At 41.0% G+C, this 13,077-nt stretch overlaps 1 protein-coding gene across 5 annotated transcripts in view; it reads right to left on the bottom strand.

The window, feature by feature from the left end:
* The window catches only part of aatka (apoptosis-associated tyrosine kinase a), a 31,178-nt gene that overhangs the window by 8,643 nt on the left and 9,458 nt on the right, over positions 1–13,077 (bottom strand). For 4 of the 5 annotated variants that reach the window (XM_047570918.1, XM_047570921.1, XM_047570917.1 and 1 more), the window contains exons 3-5: positions 9,263–9,396; positions 3,450–3,591; positions 497–576 (exon numbers count right to left, since the gene is read on the bottom strand). In XM_047570918.1, coding sequence (XP_047426874.1) covers positions 497–576; positions 3,450–3,591; positions 9,263–9,396 — 356 coding nt within the window. Of the gene's footprint in view, positions 1–496; positions 577–919; positions 1,891–3,449; positions 3,592–9,262; positions 9,397–13,077 lie in introns of those variants that run through there. The other variant, XM_047570922.1, reaches the window with a different exon arrangement.

Genomic DNA, 13,077 nt, shown 5'->3' with positions numbered 1-13,077 from the left:
ATCCAAGAATGGGAATCATGCATGTGAATCAAGGGAATAATACAGTACATACCACACAGTAAATTGTAAAGAATCAATTCTAACTATGTTTTTTTTTTTTTTTTTTTCTGATCAAGGTCCTTTTTTAATTTTCGAATGTAACTTACAAAAGATATACAATTCACACATGAGTCAGTCAAGTCTAGTTCCTGTCCATTCATACCAACCTCCCAATGCCCCCCACCCACATGTACTGGACCGTCAGTAAATTCACATACATCTACTGTGATTTTAACCATTAACTACGGACAAAACATTGAGACCACTTTAGCATCGCTAGAGCAGTATTTTTATCGAATTACCCTTGCATTCCACAAAAGTTGAAAGCATGTTAAAAATAGTACAGTAAAGGACAGATGCGGCCGAACAAGTTAAAGCAACTGACAATGAATATAAAATGTGGACCCAAATTTCTGATTGCATGCATGTTGTAGGAGCAAAATAAATCCTTGTTTACCTTGCCAAACCAGCCATGTCCAATCTCCTTTAGATATAGCAGACTATGGCGACCAAGGTCTGATGATTTCAGCAGTTGGACTAGAAGTGAAAAAATACATAAAGACATAAGATCACTTTCATACAAGTAAAAAACTGCAAAAATATACACTGAGAAAAGTAAAGATTTAAAGCTCAGAAATATAGGAGGAAAACTATGAACTATGAATAAGGAAAATGTAACAAATACATTTTCGTTATATATTCTCCTGAATAAAACTGCATTCACTAAAGACTACCTGAAAACGAATAAACTAAAATTTGCTACTTTCTAGTCAGATTAAATCATGTTATGAGAAAAAAGAACCTTGTCATCATGATCGCATAAAGAAACACCACAGTGCTGCAAAAAAAAAAAAATTACATCATGCACAAAAAGAAATACCTCCATGGATTCTCATATTACAGGAATGGAGATGATGATGGTGATGTTGTTGATAATGATGGAGCAATGGAGTGGCCAGCCACTCTGAGCACCTTGATGGGGACTGAGTCTAAGACCCTTGGTTCTGACTGTGAGAACCAAGAGCCCATTGGCCTCAGGGCTAGCCCCAGGTGTCTTAGCCTTGTTGTGCGCAGTGGAGATTGAGCCCATATTCACAGTGTGTGTGTGAGAAAGCCTCGGCAGGATTTAACCCTCCGAGCCCTTGCACAGCTGAACAAGCTCGCCACGCTGCCTCTTCCCATCTGCACGGTCCTCATCCTCCAACTGGGACACACACAAACACGCATACTGTCCTCGTCTTGAGCTCCCCAGCTGTCGAGCAAATACCAAACTCCTTGGTTCCTATACAGACTTTAATCAAATCTACAGCACACTAAAGGCAAAAATTATCCCAGATTCGAGTCAGTGACTTGATCTGTCGATGAGCTGATGCAGGACTTCTGAGGTGGATGGCTGCTCTGGTTGCTGAGATGTTCTGGTCAAGTATCACACTTGGTGTGATCGCCATGCATTGCCATTTGACGTACTAGTGCGCAGCTTCCAGACACCCAGTAGTGACATAAGGGTCCCCCTTGTCAGCCAGGACAGTAGCATTCCTCAGCCAAACATGACACAAACACTGCTCTGTCCAATGCAAAAAAGACTTCTGTCATACACGCTTACCCCTATCTTAAGCCTCCACCCCCTGCTCTTAGGTCCTGGTGAATGCCACCACCCTTCCCCTGTCTCTCCCCATTCTGTCACAGACCGCTCACTGTATTCTGCCCATAATGCCAGTCCTCCAGTAGTGCGTTCCATGGACGTTTCAGCCCGGCCTTATGTTCACCCACTGCCCAACCAGCCTATAACAGGGCCATTGTTTAGTTCACTCACGCACACACTCATGCAGCGTCTCCTGGTACCCAGTGAACCAAACACATACACAGTCACAGGCATGCAATGAAGACACACACAAGGTCCATTCTCCACTGGAATGCTGGGTAGAGGTTGTCACCATGATAACAGGCCCACACTTCTCCAACCCAACCCCCGAGCTTGCACCAACCCTCCCTGACAGAGAGAAAAGAGAAAAATTAAGAAGTAGTGTTATTCCAAATGTGCAATGTGTAAGTATGAGTGTGCATTCCTCCCCTAGTAATGGTATTCCCAGGGAAGGTGGTAGGGTCTGTTAGGGTAGTAGGATCATTGGGACTGTGGAATGAAACACACAATCACTTCACACACTCACTTTGCTGCATTCAGCCTATGTAGTGGGTTTCTGCTATCAGATCAATGGCAAACATTGTACTGTGTGTTTGAATGGTTTGGCACTGATGCTATTAATATTGTCCTTGCAGCAACATTACAGCAACATTCATTCATTACATTTAAGCGTGGGTTTTATTGGTGCTGTAGTTATCAAATACAAGGCCTTTCCTACTGTCTTGGTGTTTTCATGGTTTTGAATTAATATGATAATGACAGTAGAGTAATGTTATATGTTGAGTATCCAAGTATATGCAAAAACTGTAAATACAACAATAGCACACACATCACTACAGAAAAATGGAGGAATGAGGAATTCTCCCTCTTCTACACTCTCTCCTTTTGCCATTTACCCATTCCTCACCCTGCAACACCTGGACCAATCACACAACAGTAGCTATGGGGGACAGAGGCGAGGCTAGTGATTGGCTGAAAGCCTGGGGCCGCCTTGTCCAATCGTTGCTGCCGCTCACATCCTGGGATGCTGAGCAGCGGCTCACCTCCCTTCTGGTTAATGCAGACAGCCAGTGAGTCATGCAGGGTGAGGCACACTGAGCACCCAGGAGCTGGCTTACACTGACATCCACGCACATGCCATTTAAATGCACACTGCAACATGCGGGGTTTGATTTAGAGTGGACTGAAAAATACTTCTCTTTGCAGGGAAGCATCATATTTATGTCATCTGATTGTGTGAGCATCGTGCAAAATAGGAACATGCTTGAATTCATGTTAATGTAATGTAATATGTGTTTAAGAAAACAATCAGAGATCCAGAAATAACATACAGCGTTGCTAGGTCAAATTCCTTTCTCTCCAGTGCGCTACAGTTTTCACATAAAATAAGTTATGCAGCACTGCAGTAGTTAATTGATTTCTAAATATACTGCACAATGGAAAGATGTCTGCTCCATGTTGAGAAAATATTAAAGATAAATTACTGATATAAGGTAACCAACGACACATGCCACACTTCTTTCCAACTAAGCTTTTATGCATTGTCTCGGTTTAATAACAGTCTAATCAATCGAGCTAGTGATATGCTTCATAGTTCACTTGTGTCATAATGCAGAGAAGTAACAACCTTTAGATCTGTTAAAAGGGCAGAATGCCGACAAGAAGGAGGATTAGACTCAAAATCACTACAGGTCACTACAGGTTCAAATACATATACACACTGTAAATTACAAGTGTTATGTGCCAGTGGTGTAGTGCAGTTTCTTACTGGATCTGCCAGGCTGTTTGGAGACAGGCAGGGAGACCTCAGTGAGAGGAAGGATGTAAACCTCCGGGCCATTCTGGGAGGAAGGAGAGGCCAGGGCGGAGAGATCTGCCTGGTACTCCTCACCCTCAGTGTTTTCAAACTCCTGGCGCAAAGATACATGCTGGGATTAGTCATCCACTCACAATCATCATTCTTCTGAGATGGTCGGAGACAATGGACTGACTGTGATTGGCATTCAAATGCCTTGAGGCACAACCACCTACCCGTACACCGAAGTCACGTACATTGTGGGGTCCATTGTGTGGGTCACATTAATTCCTACAGCTATTCAAACTGTAAACACAAAGCCTTTCTTTTTTCATTCATTCTTTTTTCCTTGCTCATACACAGAAACAATAGAGCTTCACATATGTAATCATATAGTTATATGCAATGCATAATATGAATATATTTTAACTCATTATGATTTGTTTTAACAGTTTTTGACATTTTCTGTCGTTCCATAGTTTACTGTGCAAAATCCTGTATTGCAGTTACACAGGATTGGAGGAGGAGTCTACCATGAAGGGATAACCAGAAATAACCTTTTCAATATAAAAGTTATGTGTCTGCACCACTTTTAGGGAAAGACAGGTCCATAATCAGCTATGCAGAATACACTCTAGGCCCTGTCAGCAGATTTACCCTGTTCTTCATTATCATTGTTCTTACTCTCAGAGTGTAGTTTGTACTGACTACATCAGCTTCAGCAGGAGACTTATTTTATACTCTGAGCACACTAGAGAAAAATACTCCATTGTCTTTTACATGTATTTTCCTCCACTGCCCAGCGTTATAGTAAACAGTATCTTAAAGGTAAAAAAAAAAAAACAAAAAAAAAAACAATGTAATAGTAGAATCACAACTTTTTATGTTAAACAGTAACATGGATAATCTGCATAATCTGGAGTATGAGGTTTCTATTGGTGCTAAACTCTAAGTGAGTGTAGGACACACTTCCCAAATAAATGATACAGGTTTGGGCAGTGGCGCAGTGGTTAGCACTGGTGCATCACAGCACACTGGCTATGAGGTCCAGGCTAAGGCCAGCTGCCTTCTTGCATTCCAAAGGCATGTTAGGTAAATTGGTCATTCTAAAATGCCCCTAGGTGTGAATGGTGAGCCTCTACACAGTATACAATATAGTAAACACGTTTCTTAAGTAGGTTAATTGACTAAATCTGAACTTTTCCTGAAGAGTATCATTGGGTTTTGAAATGGGTTCTTTATTTGTAGATATCGTGTTAAAATTGGTTTTCGATTACAGTATATCCAGGGAAGGCTGGTATAAATGGGCTAACAGGGCTCAGCCTTCCCAAGCTAACACAAAAAAAGAGGAGAAAATTCTTTGTTAAATAACTGACAACAGATTGTTTTAAGTTTTGGTGACAATAGGGACGGGAACAGCACCAAAAAGTCAAAAGAAAAACATCAGATTATCTCTAAATGTGTTGATTTCTTACAACCCCAGCACCCGTCAGTCTGCTTTCATTCATTTAATTCCTGTAAGTGATTGACATATGTGCCATGTCACGTCCCCATCATTTAAATCCAGTCAGTCCTCAGGCCACTGGTCATTGGTCAAAAGAGCTGCTGGTGCCAGAGTGGGAGGAGGGAGAGGAAGTTCAGCTATGACAGGCGTTAGCATGAAGGTGGATTACTTGATTTCTAACTGATTTTCCTCAATGTCTTTGGAGGAAAAGTTGCAAGTTAAGATACTGGGATCACATCGGCCTTTTCAAATAATTGAAAGTGACAAAAGACAAAATCATAAGTTTTGTGTTTCTTGGTTTGAAAGAATTCACTTTTGTGTTTTTCCGTGCCTGCTTTTTGGAGAAGATACATCATGGAACCAACAAATATGTGAATTTGAAACATTTGTCAGACAAAACTAGAAAAAATGACATGCAGCATAAGTCACATCAGAAACATGCGCTGAGACACTCTGGATCTGGACTGAGACACTTCAAAATGTACATATATCTCTGTCTGTGACTGCAGATTGAACTGTATATTTTCAGAATCTTGAGTGGTGGTTAACTTTCAGATGGTACAGTCAGTGCATCGTCACTGACACTGACTTCAATTGCACGGGACACGGGAGGTTGGGAGTCCGGACATAACACTTGAATGGACAAACCCATTGTGTCATCACTCATTGGATTCTGAACCTTGAAAATGACAGCCAAAGTGGGCGGAGCCCGCAGACGCCATATTAGATGAGCTTTACTCCAGCCACACACGGAAATTCCAAATATGGATGTCGTTTTTTGAACCAGGCTGTAGACATGTTTAATATTGCAGTTAATTTGGGCTTTTCAACATGGGGGTCAATGGGGATTTGCTTTCTTTTGGGACCAGCCTCTAGCAGCCACTCTATGAACTGCAGCACTTTCACATGGGCTTCATTGTTTAGACTATGAGGTTGTTGCTTGGTTGTCATACATTCAATGAATGAGAATTCTCAACTAAACCTGCATAATTTCAGTTTTTCTTTTAATATTTCTCAGTAGTTGCACATTTTTTTTCATGTATTTTGCATGAATACACCAACTGAGTGTTAATTCAATTGTTGCCTTCAGTAAATATGTTGAAACTTTTCTTACATTTGGGTCTTGTCATGATGGTGGTTCCCCAAAGCCAGACCAGTTGAGAACCACTGATGTAGAGCACTAGAAAGTGTAGTGTTCCCATAATTGATGTAATTGTGTATATTGTAAGTGATGTTTCTTTTGCTGCTCTGTTAACTATTTAATCGGTATTATATATTATATATTATTAGCCCACCCACCAAATTTCACCACTAGCCGCCACTAGTTATATCTGAATAAAAATTGAACAGTGTTAGTTAATCAATACATTGATCAACTAATAAAAAGAAAGCAGTCCTTCTTACAGCCCTAATATAAAGAACTTTAGAAACTTAAATAATCAAAAACCATAAGTCAACTTTAGACTGAATGTCATAGCACTTCATATTCATAATGAGTGAGTGGGTGTGTGTTGGGTGTGTGTGCAGAGAGTGTAAATCTATGTAAATGTGGAATTCATATGTGGGTTCGGGGAAGGTGGGTGGGAGTGGAATTCATATGTTATTGCCTGTAGTCATCATAATACGGCTGTATGTGGACATGCAACTGACAAGCCTTCTGTTTGTGTTTCTGTCTGTTTCTGATTCTGATTGTGATTTTAAACACCCCTTGATGCTATATTAGCATGTCCTTCCACAAGGAAAATAAATACTTCCATCTACTCTCTAGCTAATGAACCGTTAACTCCAAACTTCTATGTGCAGCAATGACAGAGGAAATGAAAAAGGGTTCAAATAAAACCAGAGGAAATGAAACTGGATTGATACAAAATATTGTAATGGCTCAGTATGAACGTCTGTGTGCTTCGATATGAGTTCACTAAATCGCTAGTGTGTATATACTGGAATGTGTGTTCTTCATTCAGGAGAACCATCTGCGACTCTGCTCCAAGTGTGAAAGCGAGCACCTGGCTGTGAGTCAGCCTTGCATAGCTCCCCAGAGAGCCTTCGGTTTAGAAAGCACTTAATACCCAGCCTCGCACTGCACGCTTCAGTAAGAACACTGCGGTGGTGAGGAATAATGAAGTCTTTTGGCGTGCAATTGTGTAATTTTGCAGATGCCCAAAAATGGACATAAGTCTGTACTCCCTGCCACGTCTTTTCGGATATGTAGAATACGTAATTTCCAATTTATGTTTACTTTGTACTTATTTTTCATTTTGCGTTATTTATGTTCAGTATGTCCATTCGTGTATGATTATTTTGTTTGCTTTTTACATGTTCAAGACAAACTAAACTGAACTAAACACCTTGCAAGTGAGTGGTTGTGTGTGACTTATAAATAGGATTTAGTGATGTTTGCTACTAAACTACAAAATAACGATTTTTATATTTTTAAGCATAGAGAAGTAATAAGAAAACAGCCAGCATGGTGAGCTGTCATTCTGCCACTCTGCCCTGCTTTTTCTTTTTCAGCTTGTGGTCAGCTCAATTTTCCACCTGAATTCTCTGATGACAAGGTACTGGAAGACCAAGTCTCTGTAGGAATAAATGGTGTCATATTGGTAAAACAGTCAAAAGGCTGAACCATAGTTCATCAAGAAAAAGGGAATTAACTATTGTTTCACAGTGTAAGTCAGGTCCACTATTCAGCAGGCTGTTAAAATCCATAATCACAAATGTGCGATATTGTGAGGCAGAGGCCTACGACCTGCTGCTTTGTCCAGGATGTAATGTATCCACTCTACAGCTAAAATGCACAATATGAGACTTATATAAACAACAAATAGAATAATAACAAATTAGCAGCATGCTAATGGGAAGTTTCTGGCAGTCACTCCAGCTGATTTCCAGTTTGTGCTCCCTCTCTCTTGCCATATGCCACATGCTTGTGTCAATCACTGTCAGGCCTCATCAGCTGCTTAGCTCAGCGCTGGTCTTTGACAAAGTATGACTGAGTCACTCTGGAAGCTGACGGCAGAGGCAGTGCGTGCCACCCAGCGATGGGAAAGGGTTCCCAGTTCACCCGCATACAATGATGCAACAGCTCTTAGCAAGACTTATAGATATAAGAGTTTGTAACAATTCAATTCAGTTCAACTCAATTTTATTTTTATAGCGTCAATAACAACAGAATTTGTCTCAAGACGCTTTACAAAAACCGGTCTGCAACCTCCAGAGCAGCCTGAGGGCGACAGTGGCAAGGAAAAACTCCCTTCTAATAGGAAAGTCTTCTAATCTTCTAATAGGAAGAAACCTTGATCAGAACCCAGCTCATATGGAGGGACCCATCTGCTGAAGGCCAGCCAAGCAGAAACAGAGAGGATAGAGAGAAAAGAAGAACAAGAGAAACAAGTTATATATAGCTGATGATCTTATGTGACAGTTTGAGACTATAAGAGGAATCATGGACAGGTTGGAGAAATGTTCATCCAGGTAGGAATGGACAACTGCAAGCAAACAACACTGTTTATTTAGTCAGCTGCTATGTGACTTAGTGGAAAATGTTCAGGTTTGATGATCAATTTTGGGCATTGTTCAAGGTTTTTTTTCCTGTTAAAAGACTCTTCCTTGCCACCACTGCCTTAGTGCTTGGTTTGGGTTCAATAAAGCATCTTGAGATCATATTAATTAAAAATAAAGAAATAAATAAATCACACCAAGTCGCCATGGTATGGCATACACAAACCAGTGCCTCACTTAAATGTCCTTGAGCAAGACATTTCCAGCTCAAGGGCAGGTGGTTGGTAGCGACATTTTCCATGTGATTACTGTGATTACAAATTGCTGGAAGATAATATCCACACAGGAATCAATAGTGCCATATTGATATGTCACCAGGTTGGAGGTGGGACCATGGTTGAGTTGAGAGCAAACACAGACTTTTCAGCAGCGCCATACAGCAGTGAAGGGCCTTTTACGCTTGTTTTTGACATTTCATACTCTACATGCTTACTCATACTGACAGCATAATTACTCTTTATCAGGACCATTTAAACTGTTTTCCCACCACATACCTGGTATCCTTCTCCTCTTATGACTAATTGAAAGACACTGCAGTATATGTCTGTGAACTTTACATAATAACTTTCAACAACTGTAGGATTTAGGTATGTAGATGCCACTAAATCATCTTTAAATAAATATTAAATAAAATAATGATTTTATCATACTATACGTAACATACTCATTACCCTACTGCACATGCGCTCTCACTTCCTGCAAGGGACAGCAGAGGGCTCACCTTGAAGCCAACGTCTCCCTTTTTGCAGCAGAGGCAGGCCAGCATGAGGAAGACGAAGGTGAAGAGGCCGGAGAAGGACACAGCTACTACTGCCAGAGATGAAGGCCAAGACAACTCACTCAGTGGAGCCCCATCTGAAAATAAGAGGAAACATTAAACGGGTGTCAATCAGACGGTGATCTGCAAGGTCATAAAAGGAAATTAGAAACAAAATACAAAGAGCACTGATGTGTTTAGACTGTTTTATTGGCAGCCAGGTTCATCTCTCTTGACTCTCTCTAGCTAAACTAAACTGGCCTCAGAACTTCAGAAGCTTTGCTACTTGCATAATCTCTTTAATCTGAGCCACAGCGAGGGCAAAGATGAGTCGGACCAATGAGGTGTGGTGACTGGACTGCCGTATGTCAAGGAAACTTACAACCACCCATGAACAATTGAAATTGAAAAGGAAATTACTACAAAGAACAGCAGAACAGGTGCAGTGGTTCATTCTGTGTCCAGAAAAAAAAGACAGCGATTATGGAGAGTTTTAAAATCACCCTCAAAACCATATTAAATTCAACCCAAAATGGATTTAATTAAAGGTACCATTGAATGCATCACATTTTGCAAAAGCTCCATTACAGTAACATATAGCTATCAGACATAACATTATGACCACCTTCCTAATATTGTGGTCTCCTTTGTGCCTGCAAAACAGTTGTGAGTCATCAGAGAATGGACATGGTCCTTCTGAGGGTGTCCTGTGGTGCCTGGAAAAAGAATATCTGTGGATCGTTCTGCAGATACTTGATCAGTGTGCATATGTGCAGCAAGCACGTGTCACATGTGTAGTAACTCATCACATGCCAGAGGTCTGTATCTAACTGTATGAGCACCGACATAAGATCTGATCTACAGTTTAATTCTTCTGCCAGCACGGACGAAAGACAAGAGAAAGAGAGCGAGTCATTTTTCTACTGACATTGATTTGAACACATTTACACCATAAAGTATTCATGAGTTTTTATTGACATCCATATCAAACACTGCAGCCAAGCATAACACATGGGACTTACCCTCAGTCGGTTAAATAATAGACACTTAATGGAAGTTATTTTCTCACCACTGCCTGCCTCAGTAGACTGTTGGGAGCTATCAGGAGAGATCATCTCTACCTTCTGTAGAAAGCATGCTCATATACAGCAACGTGTATATATGATCCTAATTCATATTTAACTTATTTTGCTTCTTTTTCTCACTGACATCCTGAAATTGTTGCCTAGCATGGGCTGAAGTACAAAAGATCCTGCATCTCAGAAAAAAAAAAATAACTCATCAAGGGGCCTCATCAGCATTATGTTCTTTACAGAGCACATGATATATAACTGAATTTACTTGTCCTGCAGTTTCGGTTACCACACACCCCTTTTATATGTATTATAAACCTATTAAAGAAGAGCTTTGATATGCAGCAGGAGTCCCTTCACCCCTTTATTCCTGTAAGAGCAACACACACACACACAGCATGGAAACGGTCCACTAAAGTCTGCCATGCTTGTGTGGGATGTTTTTTTTCACCTCACTGACTGAAACCCAACAGCCCTGACCCACCACGCTACAGGGAGCACACTATTCCAGACCTGACTGCTCCTTCATCCAAGTCAGTATAAATCCAACCAAGGCTTCACCCTACGGTCATGGACAAGCAGCTTCACACTCGCATTCGCTATAGACAATACAAACACACAGGAGCACTTTCCCACGTGTCTGGAAATGTGTGTGAGCATCAACCTACCAACCCACATCACCATGGTAACATTCTGAGCATACTATAGTACACACATTTTTGTCGATGTCCCAGTTCAGCGTTGCCCTTTTTTTCTATTTTTATTATGCACTGACACTGAAGTTGCATTTTCTCCCTGTGTCCCGAGTACTCCGGCTACCTCCCACCTCCAAAGACAAGCTTGTGTGAGTGTGAATGGTAGTTTGTCTCTGTGTTAGCCCTGCGATAGGCTGCTTAGTTAGGACAGGCTCCTTCCGAGAACCAGCTTAAATTTTACACCATCAGATTGAGTACATTTGTGGGGTTAGGGTCAGGCATTTAGTTGTGTAATGTAAATGTTAATGATACTTTAAACGCCTTAAGTGTCTTTCCTTTAGTATTGCTATAAAATCAAACCAAAGCAAATTTGCAATCTCACAGTCCCATCTAAACTTTATGTAGAAAGAAATTTGCACAAATATCAAAGAATCCTTGGCTACAGCTGTATTGTTCAGACACTTTCCCACAGTATATGGATGGATGGATGGATGGATGGATGGATGGATGGATGGATGGATGGATGGATGGATGGATGGGAATCAAGACATGGAGGAATAGAGAGAAACTATGTTCCACAGATGGGAGTATCTGGCACTGGTACCAGCTGAATCAGAGGTTACGGTGACTCAGGACACACTGAAGGACAGAACATAAAACATACACACATTGTAATATTTGGAGGACACCACTGGGGGAGCTGTCATCGTGTACAAGTCCTGGGGTTGATGAATTGCTCTCGTTTCTGCTTGCGTTTGTGGCCGAATGTATTTGGAGCATGAACCTATAAATATTCATCTATCATATATTAAAGTCCCATGTGCGAGTATTAGCCTGGAAGACAGCTAATTCAGTAAGGCCACTGTGAAATAATGATCAATGAATAATAACACCTAAGGAAAGAACAGTGCATTAATGAGAACCACAACCAGCAGACTGAGAGAGCTTCTTCCCCAGAGCTGGTCCCCAGACCCCCCCCCCAACACACACACACACACACACACACACACACACACAGTCAACCCTCCTGCCTGACACAGACATGCAGCTCCCCCACCCCCACTATGCTGACTTACTTATACATATATGCGTATCTATTTTTTCTTTTCTTTTCCTTTAACATAATGACAATAAATGTTTCTTGATTCTTGAATCTTGAATGCATGTTTCCTCTTGTCTTGTCTTCTGTTGTTTTCACAGGGTTGTTCACACTTTATATAACCACAACCGTACAACATTATATACACCGGAAACAATGGTCTTCCCTCAGATTTATAATGGCGATCTATAAAGACCTGTGGCAGCTCTGATGTTGAATAATTTCAGTGATTGCTCCATGCGGATAAAAGTGTCCTTCCGTGATTCATGCAAATCAGAGCAGCTTTTAGTCCTTTGGGTTGAACCAGTTCTGAAAAGTGGGTCTTTAGTGGCTCAGTTAGCCTCTACCCATCTGTTTCCTACCTACACTTAGATCAAGGAAACCCTCAAGCCTCAAGTCTTGTCCTGTCAATAAAACCAAAGTTTGAGATTGGGTTAAATGTATGTACTGTACAAGTTGTTACTAATGACATTTGTACTAAACTGCTTTGAGTTTAGGTCATAGTTGCAGGCCATGATGGAGGAGCTGGAGAGGCGTGAACAATATGACCTTCAGTAGATAGCAGGTATAAGGTACATCTCATTTTGTGAAACCTTTGGTCATTTTGCTATTATTAGTGATTTGTGCTTTGTCTGTGCGCATCTGCAGATGCTGGATTAAACACAAAAGACCAGTGTGTTCTGATTTCTTAACCAAAATTACCACCTCACAGCAAGAGACTCTGGGTTTGGAGTAACTAGATGACTGCGGGGCCTTTCTGTGCATGGATGGACTTTCTCCAGCTTCCTCCCCCAGTCCAAAGACATGCCTGTCGGGTTAATTGGTGATTTTAAATGTACCTTAGGTATGTATGTGAGTAATTGTCTGTCTGAATGAAGGGTTTTTTCCCACTAGTTGACTGCTATTACTGCT

This window comes from Mugil cephalus, chromosome 20 (assembly GCF_022458985.1).
Source record: "Mugil cephalus isolate CIBA_MC_2020 chromosome 20, CIBA_Mcephalus_1.1, whole genome shotgun sequence".
Lineage (NCBI taxonomy): Eukaryota > Metazoa > Chordata > Actinopteri > Mugiliformes > Mugilidae > Mugil > Mugil cephalus.
The sequence above is the reverse complement of the archived record's forward strand: the minus strand, read 5'-3'. Positions and strand labels throughout refer to the sequence as shown.